The sequence below is a fragment of the Gekko japonicus genome, unplaced genomic scaffold, assembly GCF_001447785.1.
Source record: "Gekko japonicus isolate JY-2015 unplaced genomic scaffold, Gekko_japonicus_V1.1 scaffold455, whole genome shotgun sequence".
In the NCBI taxonomy this organism is placed as follows: Eukaryota; Metazoa; Chordata; class Lepidosauria; order Squamata; family Gekkonidae; genus Gekko; species Gekko japonicus.
This window is the reverse complement of record NW_015166436.1, coordinates 367678-394718: the sequence shown is the minus strand read 5'-3', so window position 1 is coordinate 394718 and position 27041 is coordinate 367678. Positions and strand designations below refer to the sequence as shown.

General features: G+C 46.2%; 1 protein-coding gene across 11 annotated transcripts in view; it reads left to right on the top strand.

The window, feature by feature from the left end:
- APBB2 (amyloid beta (A4) precursor protein-binding, family B, member 2) overlaps positions 1 to 27041 on the top strand; it is a 164381-nt gene that overhangs the window by 135010 nt on the left and 2330 nt on the right. For 8 of the 11 annotated variants that reach the window (XM_015411894.1, XM_015411899.1, XM_015411893.1 and 5 more), the window contains 4 exons: positions 14810 to 14924; positions 18169 to 18256; positions 21108 to 21191; positions 25428 to 25543. In XM_015411894.1, coding sequence (XP_015267380.1) covers positions 14810 to 14924; positions 18169 to 18256; positions 21108 to 21191; positions 25428 to 25543 — 403 coding nt within the window. Of the gene's footprint in view, positions 1 to 3319; positions 3489 to 14809; positions 14925 to 18168; positions 18257 to 21107; positions 21192 to 25427; positions 25544 to 27041 lie in introns of those variants that run through there. The other 3 variants (XM_015411896.1, XM_015411902.1, XM_015411903.1) reach the window with 2 other exon arrangements.

Genomic DNA, 27041 nt, shown 5'->3' with positions numbered 1-27041 from the left:
TTTATTTATTTTATTCAATTTATACCCCGCCCTCCCCGCAATGTGGGCTCAGGGCGGCTTACATAGGGGCAAACGCCAATATAAAACATAATTAAAACCATTTAAAATCCCAACAGTACAAAACATTCGAGTTATTGACTAAAGTGCTCTAGGTGTTCAACATGAAATTTCACAGATGGCATTTTCGACTGTTCAGCATCGTCTGCTCCAGGGAAGCATTGATGTTCCCTCATCCAGGGCCAGGTAAATATGGAATAATGGTGATGGTAGTGGCGGCTCCTACTCATACGCCTGGTGGAAGAGCTCCGTCTTACAGGCCCTGCGGAACTGCACAAGGTCCCACAGGGCCCGGATCTCCTCCGGGAGCTCATTCCACCAGATAGGAGCCGCCACCGAGAAAGCCCTGGCCCTGGTAGGGTACATTCATTTAGTGCTCTTCATGTGAAACCATCCTACCTTCTGTAAGCTCCGGAAGAAGGAACTTGGAAGTGGCTGGAGTGATGAAAACAAAAAACCAGGTTTCAGTGTTGACAGAGAGCAGTACAAAAACAGCACCAGTGTTTAGCTTTAAAAGGATACACTAAACTTGACTCTTTTGTATCTTCAGACTTTTTTCTCCATCGTGTTCAGGTTTGGCCGTGCCAGGAAAGAAAGTCTGGTTTATTTGGTGACATGGTCTCTGGGTTTTTTGCCTATCAGCAAAACCTTTTAAGTTAAAAATGTGGAGAGGTTCAGTCAGAAGTGTGAAATGGGTCTTATCATGCACCAGTGTGTTGGTTTAGAATAGGCAATGGCTCAGACATCCTAAATAAGGATGCATAACAACTGCCAGGTGGAATGTTATATATTTGTGTAGTTTAGAGCATTTCTATTTCATCCTTCCATCATATAAGGAACCCCCAGTCTGCTTACAGACTGGCTACCCCAATTCTGTGCACTGGCCCCATAATGTCATGCTTTGTGGTGGCTCCCCTGGTATAGATTTAAGGCCTGCTAGGTATTTGCTGTTAACAGAATAGTTATTAGTAGACAACAGATCCCTGTTATTAGTCAAAGCAGGATCGATTATGCAAAGCAGAATAAACTACAGTACAAATTATACAAAATAAGAACGATGTGCATTTCTTAATTCGTACAAGTTGCAAAATTCAGTTTGGTGATGCGGAATATGAGTTACCTGGGTATAGAATTTAGATTTATTTATTTATTTATTTATTTATTTTTATTTTATGACATACAGAAACAAACAAACATAACAACATATATAGGGGAATATAACTGTATTTTCTTAGCGTTGTCTTTGACCTCATATTCTAATTTTTAAAAGTCTTGTTTTTAAAGCATAGAGACGCTTCTGGCTATATTTAATCCAAACATATTTTGGTTTAGATAGAATCTGCTGAGTTGCTTTTCTGCCATCTGTAGGACCATTAAACCTTACCAGTTGCCAAGACAGGGACATGTCTTTCTCCTTGCCTCTCTATCCTGGATCAGACACCTGTAGTCTAGACTTAGGCTGTGGTCACACACACTAAATAATCCACTTTCAATCCACTGTCCAACTGGATTTTGCCACTTCCCACAGTCAAAATCCCATTGGAAAGTGCACTGAAAGTGGATTGAAAGTAGATTATTTAGCGTGTGTGACCGCAGCCTTAGTATGGGCATGGTGTAAATAAAGTGGTATTAGTCAGAAGAGTTCTTGCACGCCTTCCTCACCTACATATCAGACGGCAGCACAGAGCTACCCTTGTGTGTGCAACACTGCCAGGAGACTGGACCTCTAGTTCTTTCATGAGACGGATTCCCACGTCCTCTCTGGGAGCCTTAAATTCCGGCATGTGAATTCCTCGACGCTTGTCTCTTTCTCGGCAGCATTTCTTCTCGTCTGCTCGTAACATTTTATTTATTCACAACATTTATATCCTGCCTTTCTAGGACGTGCTGTCTTAAACATTAACTTTTGGAATCGTATTAAGCATAGTGTCAAAAAAAATCACTGTAATGTCTTAACAGGTAATTTTTTGCAAGATTTTTTTTTAGCTAATGTGAGTCAACTGATGACGAAAAAAGGGCAAAGTCACAAGGCTTTATAGGAAGGGATGGCAGAGTCCTATTAAAATGGGTGAATGATGAGGCAGATTAGATGTCTGTGTGAATTAAGAGCGCGTCAGTTTCAGATGAGGTAGGTGTTCTGGAATGCTGTATAAATCAACTAATTACTATGAATGTCACAGCAGTGATTTTAGGCTTCTATGATGCTAATGGGGTGGGGGACACTGTTGTATGTTCTAGAATATTCACACAAAGTTAAAATGCAGCGTGCATAATAATGCACAGCACTTGTATAGCACTAGAGTGCTATCTCAGTATTCATTAGATCACCTTTGTAAAGCATATCAGTATTATTATGTGTTTATTTACTTTATCCACACCCCTCTTTTCTCATCAGTGGGCACCGAAAGCAGCTTACAATACCTTCCTCCATTTTATCCGCACAACAACCCTGTGAGGCAGGCTGGACTGAGAGTGTGTAACTGGCCAAATTCACCCCGTGTGCTCCCATGGCAGAGGGGTGATTGGAAACTGCAGCTCCCAGATCATAGTCCAGCAGTCTAAGCATCAGACATTGTCCCAGTATTGCAGGTCTGAGTCTCAGTGAAAGAACAATTCACCTATGGCTATCTAGTCTGTTTGTGGCAGAGGCCAGATTTAAACCTGCTCAGTTTTTTAGGCACTACAAACACTGTATAAGTGCATTTATGGTAATATTTCTCCTCCATTGATTGTAATGGCCTATGGGCCAGTCAACTTTTTTCTTGCTATTGATGTTACCATTTCTGATTTTCTTTAATGTGGTCCAAAGTATCCAGAACTGACCGCTGTGCGAAAGAATTAGGATGAAAGGAAACAACTGAAACAACCCAGTTCTTAAATTTCATTATCCCAAGTCAATGAAATGCAAAGAAAGAAACTCTAAACATTAAACACTGGTGAGGCTTAACAACCCCTTCCCCCCCCCCCCTTCCGATAAAGCATAAGATGTTGATGATGAAATGTGTTCTGTATTGTCATGTGGAACCATGATTCTCCCCATCATTGTGTCTTTAAATATTACCATCTCTTGGAAATGCAAATGTTAGTGTGACTTGCTTTCTCTCCGACACCTCAGCCAACTGTGTCCCTTATTTGTGTGGGATATTTTAAGCCTGACGCTCCTCCAGCACTGATATGCCTGTGCCGCTTGCCTTTCTAAATTCAACTGATACCTGTATGTTTCCAAAAATACTGACTTGAGCACAGCGGGTGTCAAGCTGGAATAATAGCGGGATGGAAATAAAACAGTTGCCGTGCACCATGCTAAGCCAAGAAGGAAAGGTGTTTTGAGTGCGTTAAACGTGCAGGACGGGAGCTCTCTGTGTGAATGCTTTCTTCTAACTCTCATCTTCTGCTCTGTTTTTCCATGCTTTCCCTGGATTCAGAGAGAGGTAACCTTTTGATTCTCTAATTTCCCCCCCCCCCAGCCTTCTATCACCCCTGTTGTCAGTGTTAACCATTACTGTTGTGCAGATGATTGCATACGGCAAAGTAAATACATAACTTGATCAAGTTTGCATTAACGAAAAATGACGTATTCCTTTCAGAGGGAGTTTAAATTGTAGAACATGGGAAATAGAGGAGAGACGCCTTCGTCTCCCAAAAGGGACTGTCCTCTCTCATGCCGCCCCGATTTTTAGCCCCACTACTGACTCAAACTCAGTGGCCTTTAGATTAATTTTCTTGCACAGAATTACAGTCCCAGGGGCATAGCACTGCAAGAGACAGCTGTGTGGCCTAATCCTGATAAACAGGTCTGCTGCCAGGGAGCCAGAGTTTCTGATATGCTTTGAAGAGGGATGGTAATCCAAAGTCTGATTGGAGAGAGAGAGAAATAACCTTTAGAATGCATTTTTTTAAAGCAAGGTTAAAAAGTGAAGTATATCTGTTTCGTCTCTGAAGAGGGATTCGCTGTTCCTTATGTGCCTCGGAAGTGTATATATCAGGAACCCAGTAATTCCTGGGTTCCTTTGCCACCAAGTTGTGACGGGGGAAATGGAAAAATAGTTTAGATAAGAGAGAAACTCTTCTGCTTTTCCTCAAGAGATAGGATGTAATGCTTCCCAAGTCTGGCTGTTTCTGATCAGTTATTGAGGCCTAAGGAAATGAATGATCTTCTGTTTCAGGTGTGCTCTCTGGGGGGGTCTAGTGTTATGTCTGTAAGAGAGGGACAGCCCCAGCTATCCCTGATGTTGTCAGATCTCAGAAGCTAAGCTGGTTAGTACTTGGATGGGAGACCACCAAGGAAGTCCAGGCAAACCACCTCCGAACATCTCTCTTGCCTTGAAATCCATAAATTGGCTGTGACTTGATGGCGCTTTCTGCCACCAATGGTCCACAGGTATTATGAACTTGGGCTTGCAACCAGTGTTCCCTCTAAGCTGAGTTAGTGTGAGCTAGCTCACAGTTTTTTAGTCTCCGGCTCACACATTTTTGTCTTGGCTCAGGAAGGAGGGCTCCAGAGCAAACTAATTTATGCAGGAGCCAAAGTGTTCGCACACAGCTTTAGTGCCAGTAGCTCACAAAGTAGAATTTTGGCTCACACGACTCCACAGCTTAGAGGGAACATTGCTTGCAACCTCTCTTCTTGGCCAAAGTCCCCAGATGACTCAGTTTTCCATCTGAAAAAATGCCACCAGAACACGATTGTAGGTCCATGTCTGCATCTCAGCTCTGCTTTTGCACAACCTGCACAGGGCAGGACTGGATGCAGAATTCACCAAGCTTTCTGAGAATCTCACCTTTCATCTTCTTTTTAATGGCACCAAATTTCTAGCCTTTGAAAATGCAAAGATATACTGGGAAACGTGGGTGGGAGTTGAGTTAGATTTGCAGGGGTTAAAGGTGGGGTTTCGTTGCCCTGTGTTGTTTTGCCTCCTTCCCTCGTGAATATCAAAACCAGGATAAATAATGTGAAATGGTAGACATTGCAGAACAGGTGATCCAAACTGGGAGAAATTAAGCAAACTTTTATAAGGGCAAGTTTGTTTTATTTGTTTATTACAACATATAGAGACGGCTGTGAGTGTTGTTACGACACACTTAATGTGGCAAAATTATTTTGTGTTTCCTGTCTCCTGCTGCAACAGAATTTTGAGTCGCTTTTAGTTCTTGGTACTGGAGATTAATGATTGGGTGGTGACTTTGCTCAAGTCGTCCATGGAAATGCAAGAGAAGGAGTCCATGGACACTTTTCAGAATGGCCACTTCCCACCAAAGAAATGATACACCCAACCCTGTTTTTAGGAGACTTGCTGGGGCATTGGCAGTATACTAGGACTGGCCATACCCAGATTTTATTCTTTAAATTCCTTCCTAACTTAATGCAATATTATTTTTGTATTTTTTAAAAAAAATAAACTCTTCTTTTAAAAAAGGAAAGAAATGCAAGAGAAGTTGAAGGAAGAGTATGTAAATATAGGGGGATATAGTGTTGCCAACCTCCTGGTGATCTCCCAGAATTATAGGAGATCTCTAGACAACAGATATTAGTTTCCATGGAGAAAATGGCTGCTGGGGGGGGGGGAGATTCTATGGACCCTGCCATCCTCAGGCTCCACCCCAGAATCTCCAGGAATTTCACAATCTGCAGTTGGCAACCTTAGGGCGGGGAAGGGGGTTTGGAAACTGCTTGCCCAGAAGTTCTATCTCCATGGAGTTCCTCCAGGGTTCCAGCTTCTGTCTCTTCCCACCCACCGTCCACTTTCTGTCTCTCCCTTTTCTAAGGAAAACCAATAAATAACAACTGTGCACTGAAAAAACCCGCACAAGAGCTATTAAAAAGAGACTTCAACACAATAAGTAATGCAATACATGTAATCCATCATAGGAAAATACACAAGTCCATAATATCCCAAAGGGAAAGAACAAAGTCCAGAACAACAATCTCTCAAAACAATCAAGTCTGGAATAGATGTCCACAATGAAGTCTGGAATAGATGTCCAAACATGCCTCAGAGTAACTAACCTACTGTTACATTTTATAAATATACATTGAATACAGCTGGTGCTACCCTATTGAATCTTAAAGGTGCAACCACCCTATTAACCTATGTACTTAAAGTTGCCATCTCCAGGCAGCCAATTCCTGGAGATGTCCACCAACTGAATCTATTATACATGATATAATAAAACTGTTTGGACATCTATTCCAGACTTCATTGTGGACATCTATTCCAGACTTGATTGTTGTTCTGGACTTTGTTCTTTCCCTTTGGGATATTATGGTCTTGTGTATTTTCCTATGATGGATTACATGTATTGCATTACTCATTGTGTTGAAGTCTCTTTTTAATAGCTCTTGTGCGGGGTTTTTCAGTGCACAGTTGTTATTTATTGGTTTTCCTTGGCCATTGTTTACTGTGGACTGTATTATTGTTGTAGTTGTTGTTTTCTCTTTTCTAATGCATGCCCACCAGGCAAAATCATCGCCAGGTTGTTGAAGGCCTTATTGCCCTTTCAGACTTAGGAATCAGTGTGCCGTGGAGCGGGGGGGGGGGAGTAAAGTCAGGAGTAAAGGCAGGTGAGTGGCCACCTCAGTAGTCATTTGTAACGCTGCAGTTAGCGGTGCTTAGAATGAGCAAAACTGTTTGTAAGTCCTAGTTGAATTCAAATATTTATTACAATTATAACTGTTAGTCTGTGAGGGGGATGAGGAGAACTTACTGCCAGTGTTCCCTCTAAGCTGAGTTGGCGTGAGCTAGCTCACAGTTTTTTAGCCTCCGGCTCACAGATTTTTGTCTTAGCTCAGGAAGGAGGGCTCCAGAGCAAACTCATTTATGCAGCAGCCAAATCGCTCGCTCACACCTTTAATGACAGTAGCTCACAAAGTAGAATTTCTGCTCACAAGACTCCACAGCTTAGAGGGAACATTGGTTACTGCCAGTTACTGCCATCCCAGTGCAGACTGAAGAATAACCATGTAGAAATACCCAAATATACAATCAGCCAATAAAGAATATTTTAAAAGACAGTATTTTTTGTATTAATTATAAATACAAGAACATTACTTAGTCACCTCTAAGCAATGTAACAGACATTAGCAGAAACCCAATAAAGTGTGCCAATAGAAACAGCACTACTGAATGAGTTTTCCATGAAAAGTCCACTTTATTGGAGACCCTGCTTCACAGAATCCAGCAAGGAAGAGTCCTTCTCTTAAGTAGTGAAAATTCTTTGACGATAGCCTCCGATGAACAAATACCGGCCAAGGTCCAGCCAACGGGCGAGCCAGCTATGAAAAACCTCATTTCACAGAAGCTTTCTCAAAGATGGAGCCACCACGTGATGCAAATTAACAACATTCTGTCAAGCCGAACAGGAAAATACTTTAAACAAGCAGGGCACGAAGAATTCTTCAACCTGACAAAATACGATTCTCTCAGAACGGTCTCTGCCCCACCTACCTCACAAGGTTGACTGTTGTGGGGAGAGGAAGGGCAGGTGATTGTAAGCTGCTCTGAGACTCCTTATGGTAGAGAAAAGTGGGATATAAAAACCAACTCGTCTTCTACAAGCCATCTTTTAGTTTTTAGACAACCACAGCCATATGATGTGTGCACGTGCAAGTGACAGGAACGAAATCAAAAAGATTATTTAGCTGCCTGCCAAGAAAAGGCAAAGACTGTTTAATGGACCTCGGCATTTGTGAAAGTCACTAGCTTTGATAGCACGAGGGAGCTCTTTTTTGTGCAGTGTGTGTGTGTGGCAGAACAGTCTTCTTACTCTGCCCTAGAGGAAGCCTCGCGAAGGAATCGTTTCGAAAAAGTGGTTTTCCTCAGTGTTCATATTTCATGAACTTCACGGAGGCACTGGAGAATACGTTTCTTTTGCCATTCTGAAGCTCAGGCCCGCAAATGATACGAAACACTTATAGTCGAGCTTAGCTATTGGATACTAACTGGAGGTCTGACCATATTCCAGAACAATGGATAATTCAGGAAGTGGAAATTCAGAAAAGGCACACTGGGCTCTGGTTCTGTTTTTGCCCTTGGCTAGAGCAATATCTAGAAGCTGCGGTGGCTCAAGTGGTTAAGACGCTGAACTGCAGGCTGTGGAAGGGCGGGAGTTCAGCAGTTCGAGACCCGAGTGTGCCGCATGGTGGAGTGAGCTCCCGTCTCTAGTTTCAGCTCCTGCCAACCTAGCAGCTCGAAAGCAAGAAATTGCAAGTAGATAAATAGGGACCACTTCGGTGGGACGGTAACAGCGTTCCGTGCGCCTTGGTGTTTAGTCATGCCGGCCACATGACGATGGAAACGTCTTCGGACAGCGCTGGCTCTTCGGCTTTGAAACAGAGGTGAGCACCGCAACCCTAGAGTCGGATTCGACTGGCTTTCGAGCAAGGGAATCTTTACCTTTACCTTTAGAGCAATATCTAGGATGCAAAGCCCGCTTTGAGTGGCAGCATTTCTAAAGTCAGCCTCTGTCTCTCCAGTTTCTCAAAGAATATATCAAATAGTACAGGAGTCCCCAGTGTGGCCCCCATGGACACCACAGCGCCCGCTGACACCTTCCTTGATGCCTGCCAAATGTTTTGAGAAACTAGGTGGGGATTTGGCCAAGCAGGGTATCTGATTGCCCATTGGAGATCTTGTTGGCTGAGCAGAACTTTTAAAAATGTTGCTTCAATGGCAGCTGTCTGTCACCACAGTGTTTGTGTTTATTCTCTCTCTCCCTTCCTTATTTTTAATTACCCCCCCCTCATCTCTCCTGCCTCCCACAGCAGCCATTTTGTAGTTGGCTCCACCCAGGGCACTTTTTAAAAAAAAGAAGTGCCGGAATTCTTAAGAGGGTAATGAAGTTTTCAATCTGTATACTGAACACTCATGAACTTTAAAACGTTGTAAAAAATTTTTTGTCAACGAGGTTCCGGAACTCCATTCCAGTGTGTTCCCCCGGAAGAAAAGCCCTGCTTAACTGAAGAGTTTATCTCCCCCCCCCCCCATCCTGACACAGTTCTGGAATAAACTGACCTCCACACCATAAATGATTCTCATGTGTTAACAGCCAGTTAATGGAATGAAGCCATAGCCTTGCTTACAATAACATTTCATTGATTCTCCCACCCACCCCTTCTAATCAACTTGTTTTCTGGCTTCAGCTGAGAATAACAGCTCAGTCTAATTTCACTGACCCTGCAGAGGTATTACCAGGCAGAGAGCATCAAGTAAAGGCATAAAGGATGAAGATTTCAGTAAATGCCTTCTTTTTGCAAGAAAAACCAGCCGCTGAACAGTACATGGCAGTGTAAGAAAACTGCTCTGGGACCCCACTTTTCTTATACCTTTCATGAACTGTGCAGTACACGGCAACTGTTTTTTAATAGAGGCCATATTTTCAACTGAGCACAGAGGGTGAAGGGACAGAATAATTGATTCTGCCCATCAAAAGACTCTTTTACCCACCAAGATACAGGCAAAGCTATTATCACTGAACAGCAAGAAGGGTCCCGGCTCCCCAACTTTGGCTTGCAATCCTGTTTGCGTTTGACTCCAGAGTTGTTGCATGAGGCCGCCAATGGTTTAAAAAATTAAAATGGCGTTTTAACCTAAGCCGCTTTGATGCAGGCACCGTAGGGACAAACTAAAAAGAAAGGAGAACCAGTGACAGAGCTCCTCTCTCATATATTGGGGAGGGGGGTGAGCTGCCACGGCGTGACTCAGGGAGGGGAAAGTATTTAAAGTTTGGTGTAGTGGTTAAGTGTCCAGACTCTAATCTGGGAGAACCGGGTTTGATTCCCCACTCCTCCACTTGCACCTGGCTCGATTACCTTGGGCAAGCCGTAGTTCTGGCACAGCTGTTCTTGAAAAAAAGCAGTTTCTGTCAGAGCTCTCTCAGCCCCACCTACCTCACAGGGTGTCTGTTGTGGGGAGGGGAAGGGAAAAGAGTTTGTAAGCCGCTCTGAGACTCCTTTGGGTAGTGAAGGGCGGGGTATAAATCCAATCCAATCTCTTCTCTTCTTCTCTTCTTTTATTGCTGAGGCATTCCACGGCTGCAGTGCAACTCGGGAAGGGAAACTATGGAGCAATACTGATTATTTCCCAAATTCGGGAATACTAGGAGGAAGCCCCGTTGCGGAAGTGAATGCAAAAGGGTCTAGAAAGAGGGCCTGGGCGAGTGCGGGGTCCTGGTGATGCTCCTTGGTGAGCGGGCAGGAAAAGCAAGGGGGAGGCCTTGAAAGGGCCCCCCGCCTCGCCTGCCCTGGTAAGCGGGCCAGGAAGGGGCGGGAGGGGGCTCTGGGAGCCTTCTCCTGCTCGCCCATCTCGGTGGGCGCCAGGCAGGCAGGAGAAGGAAGGAGGATGGCTGGAAAGCCCCCCGCTCCCTCCCCAGCTCGGCAGCCTCAGCGAGCGGGCCAGGAAGGGGCAGGAGGGGACTCTGGGAGCCTTCTCCTGCTCGTCTCCCCAGAAGGAGGTCCTGCGGACCACCTGGGGCAGGTCACGCGGCGCAGGGGAGCGTGGCGCAGCCGTGTCCTTCGTCCCCGAGGCCAGTCAGTCCCCCTGGGAAGCATCCATCCCCACCGGTGGCTCCTTGTAGACTGTGGGTGAGAGGCTGGCCGGTGGGTCTGTGGGCGGGACCGAGGCGCTGACAGGCCAATGGCTGAGGGAGCGCATTTTATGTGGCCCCCCCAAATCGCTTTTATTATAAGGAAGGAAGGATACCAATATTCTTCAGGTTTGGTATACCCGAACCTGAAAAATACCTCGTGTGTGTGTGTGTGTGTGTGTGTGTGTGTGTGTGTGTGTGTGTGCACAACCCTACTCAAGACCAATTACATGGGCTTTTGTCCTATATCCTGAAATAAGTCTCAATAGGATGCATCCTGTTACTGCGACCTCCATTTTCCTCTTCAGTCATGGACGAGGAGCTATTCCAAAGAATAACTTTGTGGAATCATACCAAGGTCCATGTAGTCCGACAGAATTGTCCTTGGGAAGCTTATAAAGGAGAAGACCACCCCGAAACCCTTCCTGTCTCTCTTTTCCCAAAAACTTTCCCCGACCGTGTAGTCCATCAAGCATACTCATAGAAATGTCCTTCCCGGATGTGAGCCCCAGCCTGCTCCTGGTTGGCCTAGGATGCAGGAGGATTCCTTTCCCCCGGTGAATAGTTCTGCCAGGCCTCCCGGTGTGGCAGGAGGCTTTCTGTGGGCACCCTTCATCACCCACCACCGCTCCAAGCACCAGCAGGAGGGGAAAGAATTGAAAAGTTACCTCAGCTGCATCACTACATCACTTCTGGGGAAATCTCGGAAGTGATGTAGTTGATCCCCGCTTCCCCGTCCCCAACACTCCTACTAGTTGCCAGGTTCAGTCTCACAGCCCCAGTGTTTGTTTGTTTGTTTGTTATTAGAAGAGTCATAGACCAGATAAAAAAATAGGATACAATACAATAGGATGCAAAAATAGGATGCAATAGAAATCTGCCATAAATATACTATAAAAATGTACATCCAGTTTATAATTGAACTAATCCAACAATTACATATATTAATAAAATTATGGTCATTAATACATTGGCTCCTCAAAATCAGAAAGCGAGGCTCCTATTTAAACTATTCTTCTGTTTAATCACCTGGGCACAGAAGCTAGCTGTTCCTCTAGTGACGGCTGGTATTTCATCAAGCAGTAACACAGCCCCAGTGGTAAAGTACTCAGTCAGTGGAAGTTCTTTGCCGCCTGGTGTACTGAATAAATTTTAGTCCTGGAAAGACCTGGGTTCAGATCCATGCTCATCCTTTATTTTCTGTGGGGGGGTGACCTTAGTCATTCTGTCAGCCTAACTAGGACAGCCAAGTGGGGGCGGGTTGCGGGTAAACCCCCGCTTTGGAGGCCCGGTTTCCGACGCCATGGAATCGGGCCCCGGGGGAAACCCCACCCCTGCGTGCACGTCACCAGGAAGTGACGTGGGCACGCCGGGCACGCTGGGGGCGGGGCCACGGCCATACAAGGGAAAACTATGGTTTTCCCTTGTATGGCCGTGGCCCTGTCCCCAGCGTTCCTGGCGTCCTCCCATCACTTCCGGGTGATGTGCGCACGTTTGCACGCACGCACCAGACGCCGGCCGGGAGCCCCCTGCTCCCGGCAAAGATACACTTGGCAACCCTAAGCCTAACTTGACCTCTCATGGTTGTTGTTTATTCCCGAATAAAACAGGGCATGCCCCTGTACAGACACCCTGAGCTCCTTGGCGGAAGGGTAGTTTGGCAAGGCAAATAAGTCTGATTCCCCTGCTTCACAAAAAAAAAAACAACCACGGAGCAGAAGGCAGTTTTTCCAGCATGGAGCAAGCAGCTTTCCCCCCATAGCAGCTGAACAATTTGACCGGGAACTCTCTCAGTGTGAATAGAATTCAGGGTAATGGAGCCAGTGACCCGTGGAGTATTCCAAAGTAAAGAAGTAGGAAAAGAGGGCAAAGAGGAAGATTGTAGCAGCGTGTTCAAGACTGAATGCTTCTTGCTCTGGAAAGACAATATCTTCTTGACCTCTTCATGAGAGATTATGGCTGACATGAACACACACCTTGTAGACACCGGGCAGAGGGGATGTGGAACTGTCTTACGGTTCACATGGGAGAAATGTCTTTTGATATAAACCTGGCTGATCTTCTCCACCGAGACTCGAACAGAAGCCCTGCTTCAGTCAAACAGGCTTGTGAACTGTGGTAATAGGTTTTCCCCAAACTGTCTCATTGATTTGATTAATTATTGAAGTCCCCGTCATCGGGACCTTGCCGGAAGGAAAGATCCACATTGGATTGCTAATGGTGATGGATGATTGGGTGGCGGATGGTGGCTGGGATGTATCCCTTCCCCCCCCCCCCAACTTGTGTTTAATAAATTTGTCTGGCCGCAAAGGGGAGGGAATCTGCCAATGGAGTCCCTCTGCCTTCTAAAATGTGGCAAATGGATGAGCTTGGCTGGTGTGCTTATTAGTGGGTTGCCGGCTGTATGGTGCATTGCGCCTCAGGCCTCCAGGCAGGCAATTGAGGGTAATGGGGGCTGCTTGGATGACATTTTGTTTTTTTGTTTTTTGGGGGGGGGGTAGGGAGGGCTTGTTGACTTTTTGACGGTCGGAGGGGAAGGTGTTCCCGGTGACGTTTACAGGCCTGCTCAGAATTAAATTTCAGAAACGCAGTGTATTTTAAAAGCGTTTCTTGTATTTGATTTTGAACATTGCATAATAACCCTAGCAACATCGTCAACAAATGTCAAAGCATCACACACTCCCTGTCAAGCAAAGGGACCCATGGCATCGGTGTGCACGTATACCAATTGATATTCATAGTGTGTCATACCGGAAACGCAGTCAAGGAAAAATTGCATCTGATCAGAAACCTGTGTGTGCACGCGAAAGGACAATCTAGAGGCAACAGTTCAGTAGTTCATTCAGCCATCCCTAGGTGTTGCCTTGGAAGAGGCTGGGCAGGACATGAGGCCTAGATGAGCAATTGTGGAGAGGGGCAAATACGCCTCTTCCCACTCCCAAGTATTGTGAAAGCCCATTTTTCTGCATGCATGCCAGCCTCAAACCACTGAGGACTGCCTGGCAGCAGACATGCCAGGATAAGGAAAGAAAGATCAAAAAATGCTCAAAAATCAACCACAAGAAACGCTTTTAAAATAACACTGCATTTCTGAAATTTAATTCTGAGCAGGCCTGTAAATGTCACCGGGAGCCAGTTTGGTGTAGTGGTTAAGTGCGCAGACTCTACTCTGGGAGAACCCGGTTTGATTCCCCACTCCTCCACTTGCACCTGGCTGGATGACCTTGGGCAAGCCATAGTTCTGGAGCAGTTTCTGTCAGAGCTCTCTCAGCCCTGCCTACCTCGCAAGGTGTCTGTTGTGGGGCGGGGAGAGGAAGGAGTTTGTAAGCCGCTCTGAGACTCCTTTGGGTAGTGAAGGGCGGGGTATAAATCCAATCTCTTCTTCTCTTCTTCTTCTTCTTCTTTTCCTCTGCCAGTCTTCTCCACAGGTAGGCGGGCAAAGAGAATCACTTCAGCCACCCCTAATGAGCAGAAATAGAACTGGATCTGGAGGCTCAGCTCAAGCGTTGCCACGAGACCATGGTTTCATTAAACGGACGTTGGTTAGCATGATGGAGTGCAGGTCACTCCACTCGTGATGGGTCATTAAGGGCCCGTCAAAACACACGCTCTGGAACCAGGGTTTGAAGCTGGTTCATTAAACACTGTTAGTTTTAACTTGGGTTCTGCTTGATGTATAAAAACACAGACCAGCCGGTTCAATCCTGGCTTGCTCCTTGGCAATGCCCTCCCAAGCTACAAAGAGAAAACTGTGAAACCAACCTTTCTGGAGCTGAGTGGTGATCTGGAAGTGGAGTCCTACTTTCGCAAACTAACCCCGGTTAAAATAAACCATGGTTTCGCATGATATCTGAACAGAGCCCGAGAGTTCAAAAGTGTCTTCTGGCAATCTGCGTTTGAACCCGGTCTTTTTGTTTGTTTAGGCTGTTGATTCGAATGCGCCAATTAATCCGTTGGGGCGCGTTATTGTTTTAGTCTGTGGTGATTTTATTGATTTTAAACGGATCGTTATAATGTGCCTTATTTGTTTTATGGTAAACCTACTTCATTTGCAAATCTTGACTGTAAATTATGAATCTGTTTTAACGGCAGATCTGCATTACTGTAGACATACGCGAGATACAAGTCTCACGAAATGAATAAATGATTTAAATACATTTTCTGTACACAGAGACTTTGCCTATGTGGCGAGAGACAAAGACACGCGGATTTTGAAATGCCACGTCTTTCGATGTGACACACCAGCAAAAGCCATTGCCACAAGTCTGCACGAAATCTGTTCTAAGGTAAGTTTGCTTTCTGTTCCCCTTTCTCTCGAACTTCGTCAAGGGCCTCTACATAACCACCACCATTCTGAAGCGGCGTCCTTGCCTCTCCCTCCTGCCCTCCCAAGTGCTAAGGCACCATCAGTTCCACCTCCAGCCATTTCATTGCGTCTTGCCCTAACGATAGGATGAAATATTAGGAGGCGTACCAATCACGAGGGAAATGAGTGTGATGTCTTTCCCAATCAAAAGGCAGAGTGGGAGAGGGAATAGCCGGAGCCACTCATCTTACTTGAGAGTCGGGGCCTGCTAGACTCTGTTTTTCGGTTCGTAGTAACTATGGTGCTGGAGAAGACTCTTGAGGGTCCCTTGGACTGCAAGAAGATCAAATCAGTCAATCCTAAAAGAAATCAACCGTGACTGTTCCCTGGAAGGCCAGATAATTAAACTGAAGCTCAAATGCTTTGGCCACTCAATGAGAAGGGAGCACTCACTGGAGAAGAGCCTGATGCTGGGAAAGATTGAAGGTCAAAGAAGACGGGGACGGCAAAGGATGAGATGGTTAGACAGTGTCATAGATGCAACGAACGTGAAATTGATCAAACTTTAGAGGACAGTGGAAGACAGGAGGGCCTGGCGTGATCTGGTCCATGGGGTAGATTCTTTTGAACTATGGTGCTGGAGAAGACTCTTGAGAGTCCCTTGGACTGCAAGAAGATCAAATCAGTCAATCCTAAAAGAAATCAACCATGACTGTTCCCTGGAAGGCCAGATAATGAAACTGAAGCTCAAATGCTTTGGCCACCCAATGAGAAGGGAGCACTCACTGGAGAAGACCCTGATGCTGGGAAAGATTGAAGGTCAAAGAAGACGGGGACGGCAAAGGATGAGATGGTTAGACAGTGTCATCGATGCAACGAACATGAAATTGAGCCAACTTCAGAGGGCGGCGGAAGACAGGAGGGCCTGGCGGGAGCTGGTCCATGGGGTCGCGAAGAGTTGGACTCGACTGTGCGACTGAACAACAACAAGGATACCCAGGAAGAGAACAAACCACTTGCAATGACAGTGGTGCTTATTAAGGTGTAACAAAACGTGAGAAGCAGGGTGCTGGTGACACAACAATGCAGCATCAAGCAAAGGCAAGCTTGCTGCGCCCCGAAGACTTGAGATGCCAACCTGTAGGACTACTTGCCAGTCACTGGTCTGGGCTGTTCCCCGTCAACCAGCGAGATCCGAAAACCGCGAGCCTTGCCTAGTTTTTTTTTCAGTTGCTTCTGTTTAATTGTAAGAAAGCATCAGCCCCTGTCCGAGGGATGGGTTCCCACAGGCAGCCTGTGTAGCGCCTTAAGCAGGATCTCAAACAATGCGCTAATTGGCTGAGAACTGGCCGTGCACGCCTGGAGCCTGGGACTGAGTGACAGAGGGGCAAACAGAGGGCATTCCTGGGGTTCTGTAAAGATTTGCTGTCTTCTCACCACGCAGCAGTCCCCCACATGTAAACCTGCTATATTTGGACAACTTGAGCTGACCGTTAACGCAGGGAGTAATTAAAATGTGGAATTCACTGCCAGAGGATGGAGGGATGGCCACTGGAATAAACAGCTTTAAAATTGGATTAGATAGAGTCATGGAACTAGTTGGCCACTGTGTGAGACAGGATGCCGGACTAGATGGACCCACTGCTCTGTTCCGGCAGGGCTCTCTTATGAAGGCATCGGCCTCTATGCCCTGTTGTTGGCCATCCAGAGGAACTGGTTGGCCACTGTGTGAGACAGGATGCCGGATGGCCCACTTTAAATGTATCATTTATCGATATGGTCAATGAGGAAATTCTTCCATGAAGCATTAGAATTATTGTCATTTCGTTCTACAAAGAATAGAAGACACATCATTGTTATATATGGTCCTGTTCAGATTAAGCTTTCTTGAAACGACAATCTGGAGAACTTCGTCAACTACAATTGTGATTTGGACCCCTTTTGCACTTTGTATATATAATTTGTTACAATATTGATTGACACTATATTATAAATACATCCCATAGACAGTTCCTAGCGCATGATTACAGCTTTCTTGTTTCTAGTGCTTTGGACTAGATGGACCCACTGGTCTGTTCCAGCAGGGCTCTTCTTCTGTTCTTTTGTTTTTTTGACAACATCATATGGGAGGCCGTTGGGCTGGAGAGATCTGCCATGCCTTTAGAATAACATGTGAACTCTTGTGTCAACATAAATGCCTCGAGGAGAAGCAGGAAGGCTCTTAAGATGGCGCACAAGTTGCCCGTAGTTCAGTCCTCTCCATCATGTCCACCATACACACATGTACACATGCATGCCCATGCACACAGATACACGCATTTTGGTGCACTACGTCAAAGTTTTGTGCACATCTGCTCTGCTGCAGAGCACCATGACAGCTGTAGCATAGTTCAATGCTTGCTATAGCATTGCTGCAGTCCACTGTCAGTTTACAGCACCCTGTTGCAATGTGGCAGTGCAATGCTCCTACAGATGTTCCTGCGCTGCTCAAAAGGACTGGGCCGCTCAGAAGAACAAACGGTCTCATATCATGTTTATCCTTTAACCTATATGGTTGGGGCAACATTTTATAATGATGACACTCATCTTCAGGGCAGAAACGAAGCTTCCCAAGCGGTTGTGGCCATCTTCCCCATTGGCTATTTAAATATTATGTTACGCTGAGGAGTTAGATCTCCAAAAGTTGTGCAGCTGCGAGTTTAAATGCCTGCAACCTGGTCAGATACACATTTGCCCAGAAATACACCCCCCCCCATTTAGATGAGATTTACACTACTCTCTTCACCAATCCTTAGTAAAAACTGCAATTTGATTAAAGAAATTTGGCTGGGGGTCATCTTCAGGGCAGAAACGAAGCTTCCCAAGCGGTTGTGGCCATCTTCCCCATTGGCTATTTAAATATTATGTTACGCTGTGGATTTAGATCTCCAAAAGTTGTGCAGCTGCGAGTTTAAATGCCTGCAACCTGGTCAGATACACATTTGCCCAGAAATACACCCTCCCCCCCGTTTAGATGAGATTTACACTACTCTCTTCACCAATCCTTAGTAAAAACTGCAATTTGATTAAAGAAATCTGGCTGGGGGGGGGAGTGCTTTTTTAAAATAAACCATATCATCTCTAACTTTAAAAATCAGGATTTTTGGTACAAGTCAGATTTATGTTCATAGCTGCTACTGTATTGTATGTAGGAATAAAGTCTGCATTATTGCCATCTTCTCCAGATTATGGCTGAACGGAAGAACGCCAAAGCCGTCGCTTGCAGCTCATTGCCTGAGCGGACGAATGCCACCCTTGATGTGCCCTTGCAAGGTACCCTCCGTTTGGAATGTTATCTTGAATGCACGATGCTGCCCTGGCCCGTAGCTAACATGAGGCCCATGGGGCCTGGCCCCCTAGTGCTTCTTCTGGGCCCCCTCCCTCCCGGACTGCCCCCAAATTGCTCCAACTTACCACCTGCACAATACTTTCATTTAATTAGCTTGCAGGACCCCCGGAGGCCCTCTCCCCCAAAATTCCCTAGCTATGGGGCTTATGCTGCCCCATTGGTCCATTGACATCAGTATTGTCCATTCCGACTGGCATCAGCTCTCCAGGGTCTCAGGGTCTCCAGGGTCTTCCACATCCTCTACAGCCACCTGATCCTTACTGGCGATTGCAGGGATTGAACTTGGGACCTTCTGCGTGCCAAGCAGATGCTCTGCCATAGAGCCATGGACCCTCCCCTCTTTTGCACAGTGTCTAATCAGTGATTGCTAATCATGTTAAAACAGCAACTGAAAACTCTCAAAGCTGTATTATTTATGGCATGATGAAGTGTGTGTGTGTGTGTGCGTGTGTGTGTGCGTGTGCGTGGTATGCATACACATACAAGATATGCTGAATCAGTTCTTTTGAAAACCTTCACTGCTGGTCAGTGTAGAGGCGTGACCACCTTGGTCTTTTTAAAAAAAGCTATTCAGACAAATTACAGTAGATCTAAGTATTTGGATTTTCTGTACATTAAGAAATCTGATTTAAACAAATCGCAAGGAAGGTGACAGGACGCCGGGGGGAGGGGGGAGAGATGGTGGAAGGAACCTAGGTTATTAAGCAGTCTGTAGTTTAACTACAATTTGATTAAAAGAAAAAACTTCTGGGGAAAGCAAGCGGAGAAGTCAAGTCGATGGACCCCCGTAGTTCTTGGGGCCGCTTAGCTCAAACCCGGCCAACGGTGCTGGCCGTGTGCATTGGCTTGCCTCATCCCATACCTTTCCCAGTGGGCAGTGGGGTGAGAGGAGAGGTGTTGGTCAGCTGACCCCAATTATCTTTACAACTGAAGAGCTGGAGCCAAGCAGCGCCTCCAGCACTACCAGAGTGACTGAGAGAGGCTGGCTTTGTTAGCGCCTGGCTGCCAGAGGTCCACCAGGACTTTTCTTATAAGCTAAATGGCCAGTGTTGGATCCAGACTTGTGTGTGTGTGTGTGTGTGTGTGTGTGTGTGTGTGTGTGTGTGTGTGTGTTTGAGTTTGAAGTGCCATCGAGTCCCTTTCAACATATGGTGCCCCTATGAATTAATGTCCTCCCAAAAACAACTTTTCTCAGGTCTTGCGAACTGTGAGCCGTGGTTGGCTTGGTTGAGTCCTTCCATCGCCTGTTGGATCTTCCTGTTTTCCTGCTGCCTTCAGTTTTTCCTGGCAGTATCGTCCTTTCCAGTGAATCTTGACTTCTCCTAATATGACCTAAGTATGAAAGCCTCAGTTGAGTCCTTTTAGTGTCTAGGGAGAGTTCAGGCTTGATTTGATCTAGAACCCACTGGTTTGTCCTGACATAAATGGGCAAGCTCCTCCAGGTCCCCCCCACACACACACACACCCATGTCATTCCTCAGAGTCCCCCATCCACCAGGAACAGCATTTTGTGGAGAACAGTGGGCAGGAGCAGGGGAGGCCAGAGAGCTGCATGCATTCGGCTGTTGGCAGATTTAGTCTGGCTCCACCCCCAACCTGCCCCTGACCATTTGTGTTAAAAAACATAGTAAACCAAGTACAGTCTTCTTCTTTTTCTTTTGCCTTAAATACCTCTAGCACTTTCCATGCCAACCGTGGCACGGGTTCCATTGACTGGCATAAGTATCAAAAACTTGGTTGACGCCCTGGCTGTATGTAAACGTTGAGTGCCGGTCCTCACGCGTATGAAGCTGCATTATACTGGGAGTCCCGGTGTTCCCCCTAAGCTGAGTTCGTGTGAGCTAGCTCGCAGTTTTTTTAGCCTCCGGCTCACGCATTTTTGTCTTCGCTCAGGAAGGGATGGCTCCAGAGCAAACTAATGTACGCCGTGGCCAAACCACCTGTTCACGACTTTAATGCCAGTAGCTCACAAAGTAGAATCTTTGCTCACAGGACTCCACAGCTTAGAGGGAACACTGACTGGAACCACCGGGCCATCCAGCTCTCCTGGCGGAGATCTTTCTTTTTCTTTTTCTTTTTTTTTGAGCCCCCAAGGGGATTTTTTATTGGCTTTTTTTAACACTACAAAAACGACAACAGAAAAAGGGAGGGGGGGAAACTACATATAAAGGAAAAAGTAAAGAACCCACTACTGACTAAAAACCCAAGAGAGGAGACCCTCCAACTAGCTTTCTGCATGCAGTCTTTTCATCTTTGTGCTTCTTATGAACTGTGTCAAACGTTTGGAACGTTTAACCCTCCCCACTTACATTTAGTTGCCCAATAACAGTGCCCCCCATCATCCCCAGGAACCAAAGTTCTCAAAGGCACAATCCAGAGTCCTTCAGCCTTTACTGGCGGAGATCTTTCTAACTGGAGATGCCGGAGCTTCAGTTTTGTCCCTCCTGCGTGTTCCCTGCCCTCGTTCCCTGTGCCGAACATGGGTGAGAACCCCGTGAACACTGAGACGTCTTTCAGCCAGCTTCTGTCAGCCCTCAGGCTGTTACACGACCCTGTTTCCCCCACCCCCCCTCCTTAATTTCCACAGAAATTATCTTGGTTCCTTGTTGATACGAGGTGGCAGGAGCACAGATTTATTGGAATCCATAGGAGTATCCCTGGAGATCGATTCCTTGTTAAATTACTTTCTTCTATCACTGAAGTAAGAGTGTTTTGCCTGCCGTGAATGTTGATAAGCTAAAATTGATTTATTTGTTTTGTTTTGTTCCGGTGCAGTAGATTTCCCAACACCAAAGACTGAGCTGGTGCAGAAGTTCCATGTACAGTACTTGGGCATGGTTCCAGTCACTAAGCCAGTGGGTATGTTGCATCTTGGCTCATAACTGCTTTGAATGTGTCCCCCCCCCCCCAACAACAACTGAGAGTTAAATGCTATCCGCGGACGGAGTGCGGGAGGGACGAAAGGATGCCTGATCTTGTTAGCGGCCACGAATGTGGATCCAGAGGGCGGTAGTTTACATTCCCTTATATTAAGGGATGTGGTCTGATTCATATTGGGCTTCAGGGACACATGACGCATGGAAGATGGAGCTAACTCTAGGGGCTTCCTTGCTCAATGAGGTATGCTGTGGTCCAACCGGTGATGCCTGGGCCTGCTGCAGCTGATCTATTTTTTATTTTCAACACTTTTTTATTGAAGTATTAAAAATGCATACAACTGTTAAAGTAAGATAAAACCACTTCAATTTTAACAAAAATTAGCTAGTACTAATAACAACATAATCTATACATCAATCATCAAGAACAAATATATAATCAACATTTAACTAAACTCAATTTTGTACTGGATATCATTGATAGATGCGCGCCTCGGACAGCCCCGAGCAGAGTGACACCCTTCAAAGTCCTTTGGAGTCAGGGGACTCAGAAGCCATGCTCCCTCTAAGCTGAGTTCGCGTGAGCCAGCTCACAGTTTTTCAGCCTCCGGCTCACACATTTTTGCCCTAGCTCAGGGAGGAGGGCTCCAGAGCAAACTAATTTATGCAGCCGTCAAATGGCTCGCTCACCACTTTAATGCCAGGAGCTCACAAAGTGGAATTTTTGCTCACAAGACTCCACAGCTTAGCGGGAGCATTGCTCAGAAGGGCGTCACTCTGCTTTGGGTGGCGCTGTCAGTTGTCTCCTCTGTCAAGGACCCACAAAGGCAGTTAACAACTAGGTAACAAAATAATTTTTGTGTGTGTGAGTATTTGTGTGTGCATGTGCGCTTGCAAGCCTGGAAGTCATGGGGACTTCTGGTGACTCCTGGCGGGGCTGGGACATTATCAGAGAGGTTAAGAACAACCAAAATACAGCCGTGATATAATTACTCAGTGTAACATTGTGTAGTCAGTTGCATTGCTTACCGAGCACATTCATACAAACGTTTACATGCAAAGGGTATAACAGATAAAGGTTTTCAATAAAGAACTCGTGTCATAGCTCAGTTCTAATCATTTCCTTATCAGTTTCTTCTCGTGTACGTATTACAGGGCTCTTTTTGTAGCAGGAACTCCTTTGCATATTAGGCGACACCCCCCCAAGTCCAAGCGTAGCGACTGTCAAGGCTCCCAGTGGACCAGCTAAAGATCCCCGTTTCCGTCCTCTCTCAAGGCAAACCTGGCAGTCACTGAAACATAACAATACTTCTTAAAATCCACAGTAAGAGAAGAGAGAAACTCGCCACTTTGAACACTGAGTCATTAAATCACAGCTTTATTTTGGTTGTCCTTAACTGCTCTTCCTTTGTTTCCAGAGAGGTGGCTTGCTGTTGCCGGCCTCCGCGTCCCCGCCCAGGTATCCCTTGGAGGTCTCCCATCCAAGTACTTGCCAGGGAGGACCCTGCTTAGCTTCCAAGACTGGACGCGTTTGGGCTTTCCTGGGCCATCCAGGTCAGGCCGTAACAAAATAATTACAAACAAGTGAAAACTGTGACTGATAAACAGTACAGAGAAGAAAAGGGGTAATACAAGAAAGCGGTCCGGTGATAAAATCGAGGGCAGAATTCAGTTCTTGACTAAACCAAGAGACGCCCTGAAGTGGCAGGATTTTCCCAGCTGAAACCCAACCATGCAGCCCTCTTCCGTGAAGCGGAAGGTGACTTTGGCCCGGCTGCTGTCTCCCGCCAGAACTGACCTCATGGAGGTGGTTGTGAGACGAAAACTGGGGGAGGCTTGCCACCTGAAAGGTAACCCCTTTAGAAGAAGAAGAAGAGGGAGAGATTGGATTTATACCCCGCCCTTCATACCCAAAGGTGTCTCAGAGCAGCTTACAAACTCCTTTCCCTTCCCCGCCCCACAACAGAGGTAGGTGGGGCTGAGAGAGCTCTTGAGAGAACTGCTCTATTTCAAGGACAGCTCTTATCAGAGCTACGGCTTGCCCAAGGTCATCCAGCAGCTGCATGTGGAGGAGTGGGGAATCAAACCCTCTGCCTCACAGAGCTGCTCATCGTGCCTCAGAAGGCAGGGAAGAGGAAGCCATTCTTTTGAGAAGGGGCAGGGGGAAGGGGGGCTAAAGTCAGGGGTCATTTCATAGAAAAAGAGGTGCAGGAGCTCATTAGCATAACTCATTAGCATAATTCATTTGCATATGCCACACCCCCTGACATCACCGGAAGTGTGCCAGAAGGCAACACCCACCGCTCAGGCTCCACTGGACTGTTTTGGATTGCTAGCTATTGGGGGGGGGGGGACGTGCAGATCTACCCTCACAGAGGAGGGAGAGCTTGTACCTGAAGGCGGGGGGGGGAGGGGGCTCTGCAGTTTACCTGGCTGCTTCTTGCTCCTCGTGGCCCGACTCAGGGCTGCTGGGAGCAGGGGGTGGGGCTTGTTGCATGTGCCCGCCCCCTGGGCTCCTTACTGCCGGAGCTCCGCTCCTGTGCACTCCCACAGGAAATAACCCCTGGCTAAAGTAATACCGCAAGGATGCCGTCCATCGGGTATTCCAGCCTCAAACTGTTGAGGGCTTTAAAGCACCTTGAACTTGGCCTAGGGAACAAGCTATTGCATTTACTCTGTGGCCTCCATTTATGAGCCGCGTTTTGGCCCAGCTGAAGTTTCTTAATAGCCTTGAACGGCAGCTCTGGGCAGAACTCGTTAGAGTAATCTGATCTGGACACCACTGAGACGATGTCCAGATCTGGTCTTTCCTCAAAGGGGCACAGCGGCCCAAGAGGTGCTGCTTGCCAGCCACCACCCTCACCAGGCAATCCAGGAGCAGCACCGGGCCCAAGCTGTGGAAAGTCCCGGCAGACTCGCCTGACCTTTGAGCACAACCTGAAGTAACTCGCTGGATCCCAGCCAGCGTTCCTAAGGCAACCAAATTCAGTGTTTGCCAGCCTGCCTGTCCCAAATAAGTGTGCTTTCAAAGTAAGAATGCACCAGGTTGATCAGTGGAGAGAGTGGGCACGCTAGGTGTTTCCACAGCAAAACAGACAGCCGCAAACGCAAATCGTTCCAGACAAGGTAACCCTTTTAGTCTGTTGCAGCAAAATGAAACAGGAGTCCAGGCAGGGCATCGTGAAGACTCGCAGCCATCATTCCAGGATGCGTTTTTGAGACCCAGAGCTTGCTTCAATTGGTGGACAAAACGACTCATGAATTTTGTTCTGTCTTTAAGGTGCTGTTGGACTCCTGTTTGCTTTTGCAGCACAAGTGAACTGGATCCAGTAGCCATGCTCATGCCGCCATTGTTTCTAAGTTCTCCATTTTTAAATAAAAAGCGACTGCTTCCCTTTTATATTCATAGGATCACTAATTATGTTCATCCTGCCATTTTGCCAAAGCTCTGTTCAGGCATCACTAGCAAATCAGAGTGGATTTGTGCCTGGGGGAATCAACCTGGCTTAGCACTCCTTCCGCCCCCCGCATTAGCTCATGGGCCAAGATTGAAAATAGAAGTCTTACATCAAACTCCAGTTTGTTGTACCTTCCAAATTCAGAGCCCTTAAAAAAAATGAGGGTTGTTTCTTTTCAATTCTTAGCCATGGTTTAATCTTTTCCGCTTCAGGCTCAGTGTACCACACTGGGGCGGAGTGTGTGTGTGCGCAAATGTAAACCAGGTTCATCCGCTTTGCAAACTCTAGTTTAGTTTATTTGTGATGCTAAGGAATATCCCTCTTCCCCCCCCCATTTACCCACAATCCTGTGCAAGAAGTTGGCCTGACTTTGCCCTGTTTGCAAGTTATAGTGTACACAGGGACACTCTGTGCATGACATACACTTAATTTTTGTTTATACGTCCATCAAGTCATTCTCATGTTACATTCAGTCATGTACAGCTGAATGCGTGATTTAAACACGACATGTGTCCAGGTGTGGGTCTCCAGTTTCATTTAAGGTCAGCATACCTTGGCTCTTTCTTTCAAATCAACGTTCGCACATGGATTCAGGCTACACATGGGAACGGGGCCAGATTGACCCTGAGTGAGCCTGTGGTTCAGTATCAGCCAGTGAACCTGCTGAACAGGGGCTGGGACCAAAGTGGAGTACTCAGTCAGCCGCAACTCAGTGATTCTCTCATAGTGATCCTGTCGCCTCTCTTTCTCCGCAATCACAGGTATGGACACCCTGAACAGTGCTATCGAAAGCCTTATAGATTCCTCCAGCAGAGAGGACTGGATGCCAGTCACCATGAACGTCGCTGATGCTACCGTGACAGTCATCAGTGAAGGAGTAAGGCAACACCTGGATTCTCTGATGCTAGAAATACCTCAGGTTGGATCCAGCCGGCTTTTTCCTCAATCTCACTTTGGCTCCTTTTTGGGGGGGGGGTCACTACCAGCCCCTCCCCACGTGGCTTTTGTTTGTGCAGATCTCATGATCGTTTTTTTTTTAAAAAAAAAATTTAATTCATTTTAAAATAATCATTAACAACAATTAACATCAAAAGCATTAAACAAACAGCAACAAGATATAAGGATCAAGTAGCCTCAAAAGTCTATTATGTAACAGTAAAAACTATTTTAACATTTTTTAACATTTAATGATCAATAAATCTCATGATCTTTTTCATAGCCTTTTTGGTGATCAAAGGGGGACGCCTTCCTCCTTTTTTCCACCGGTGAAAAATCTGGTTGGATCCAGCCCCTCATTTTATATTGAATTTATCTTAATCTGCTGCTGCAAGAAACAAAGCCTCATGTCATGTTAAAGGCCTTTTTTTTTAATCGCTGTACCACAAGAGTCCACATCATCAGATTCATGAAGTGTTAACCTCAACTGGCAGATGTATGTCCTCATGGGTACAATCAGGGGGGGAAAGGCTGCTTTGTTAGCGCAGAAGACCCGGGGCTGTAGAGAGGAATATCTTAGCTGATGCTGGGATGTGGCCGTTTCAGTGATTTATTTTTCACAAACTCATTTTATTCAAATTCACGGGAGATAAATAAAAGTCACCCCATCGGAACAGATTTAGCAACAAGCATATGGTTTCGTTTTATTCATTTATCCTGCGTTGTTGTCTTTTTCGAAAGTAACAAAAACAACAACATTAATTATCATCGCAGTTGGGTCCCGAAACCAAAAGCCTTAGGTCTACGTGTATCTATCAGTTAAATTAACACCTTCGGAGAAACATTTCCCCTTGGCTGCTTGGGAACCAGAGTTCTTGCAGGTGGAAATTGTTCTCCCTCTCCCCAAATACTAGAACTGGAGGGCATCAAATGAAGCTGATGGACTAAAGGAAATACTTCTGTACACAGAAAGTGATTAAAATGTGGAATTTGCTGCCAGAGGATGTAGTGATGGCCACAGGAATTAACAGCTTTAAAAGGGGATTAGACAGATTCATGGAAGTTAAGTCTATCAATGGCTATTAGCCATAGTGGCTGAGGGGAACCTCTATATTCAGAGGCACTAATCCTCTGGATCCCAGAGCCAGGAGGCAACATTAGGGAAAGTGCTCTGTTGTTGGCCCTCCAGAGGAACTGATTGGCCACTGTATAAGACAGGATGCTCGACTAGATGGTCCACTGGTCTGATCCAGCAGGGCTCTTCTTATGTTAATTTATTTCATGTGTAAAGCCACGTAGCCAAGCTCTTATGAACCCTTCCAGCTTTTGGCTGTTTGGTGCCAGTTTCTTCTCTCTGTGTTTTGAAAAGCTGCTTGACATTCTCTCCTTTGGTGCATATTCAATGCCAGTTAATGACTCAGTGCTTCAGCTCCCAAACT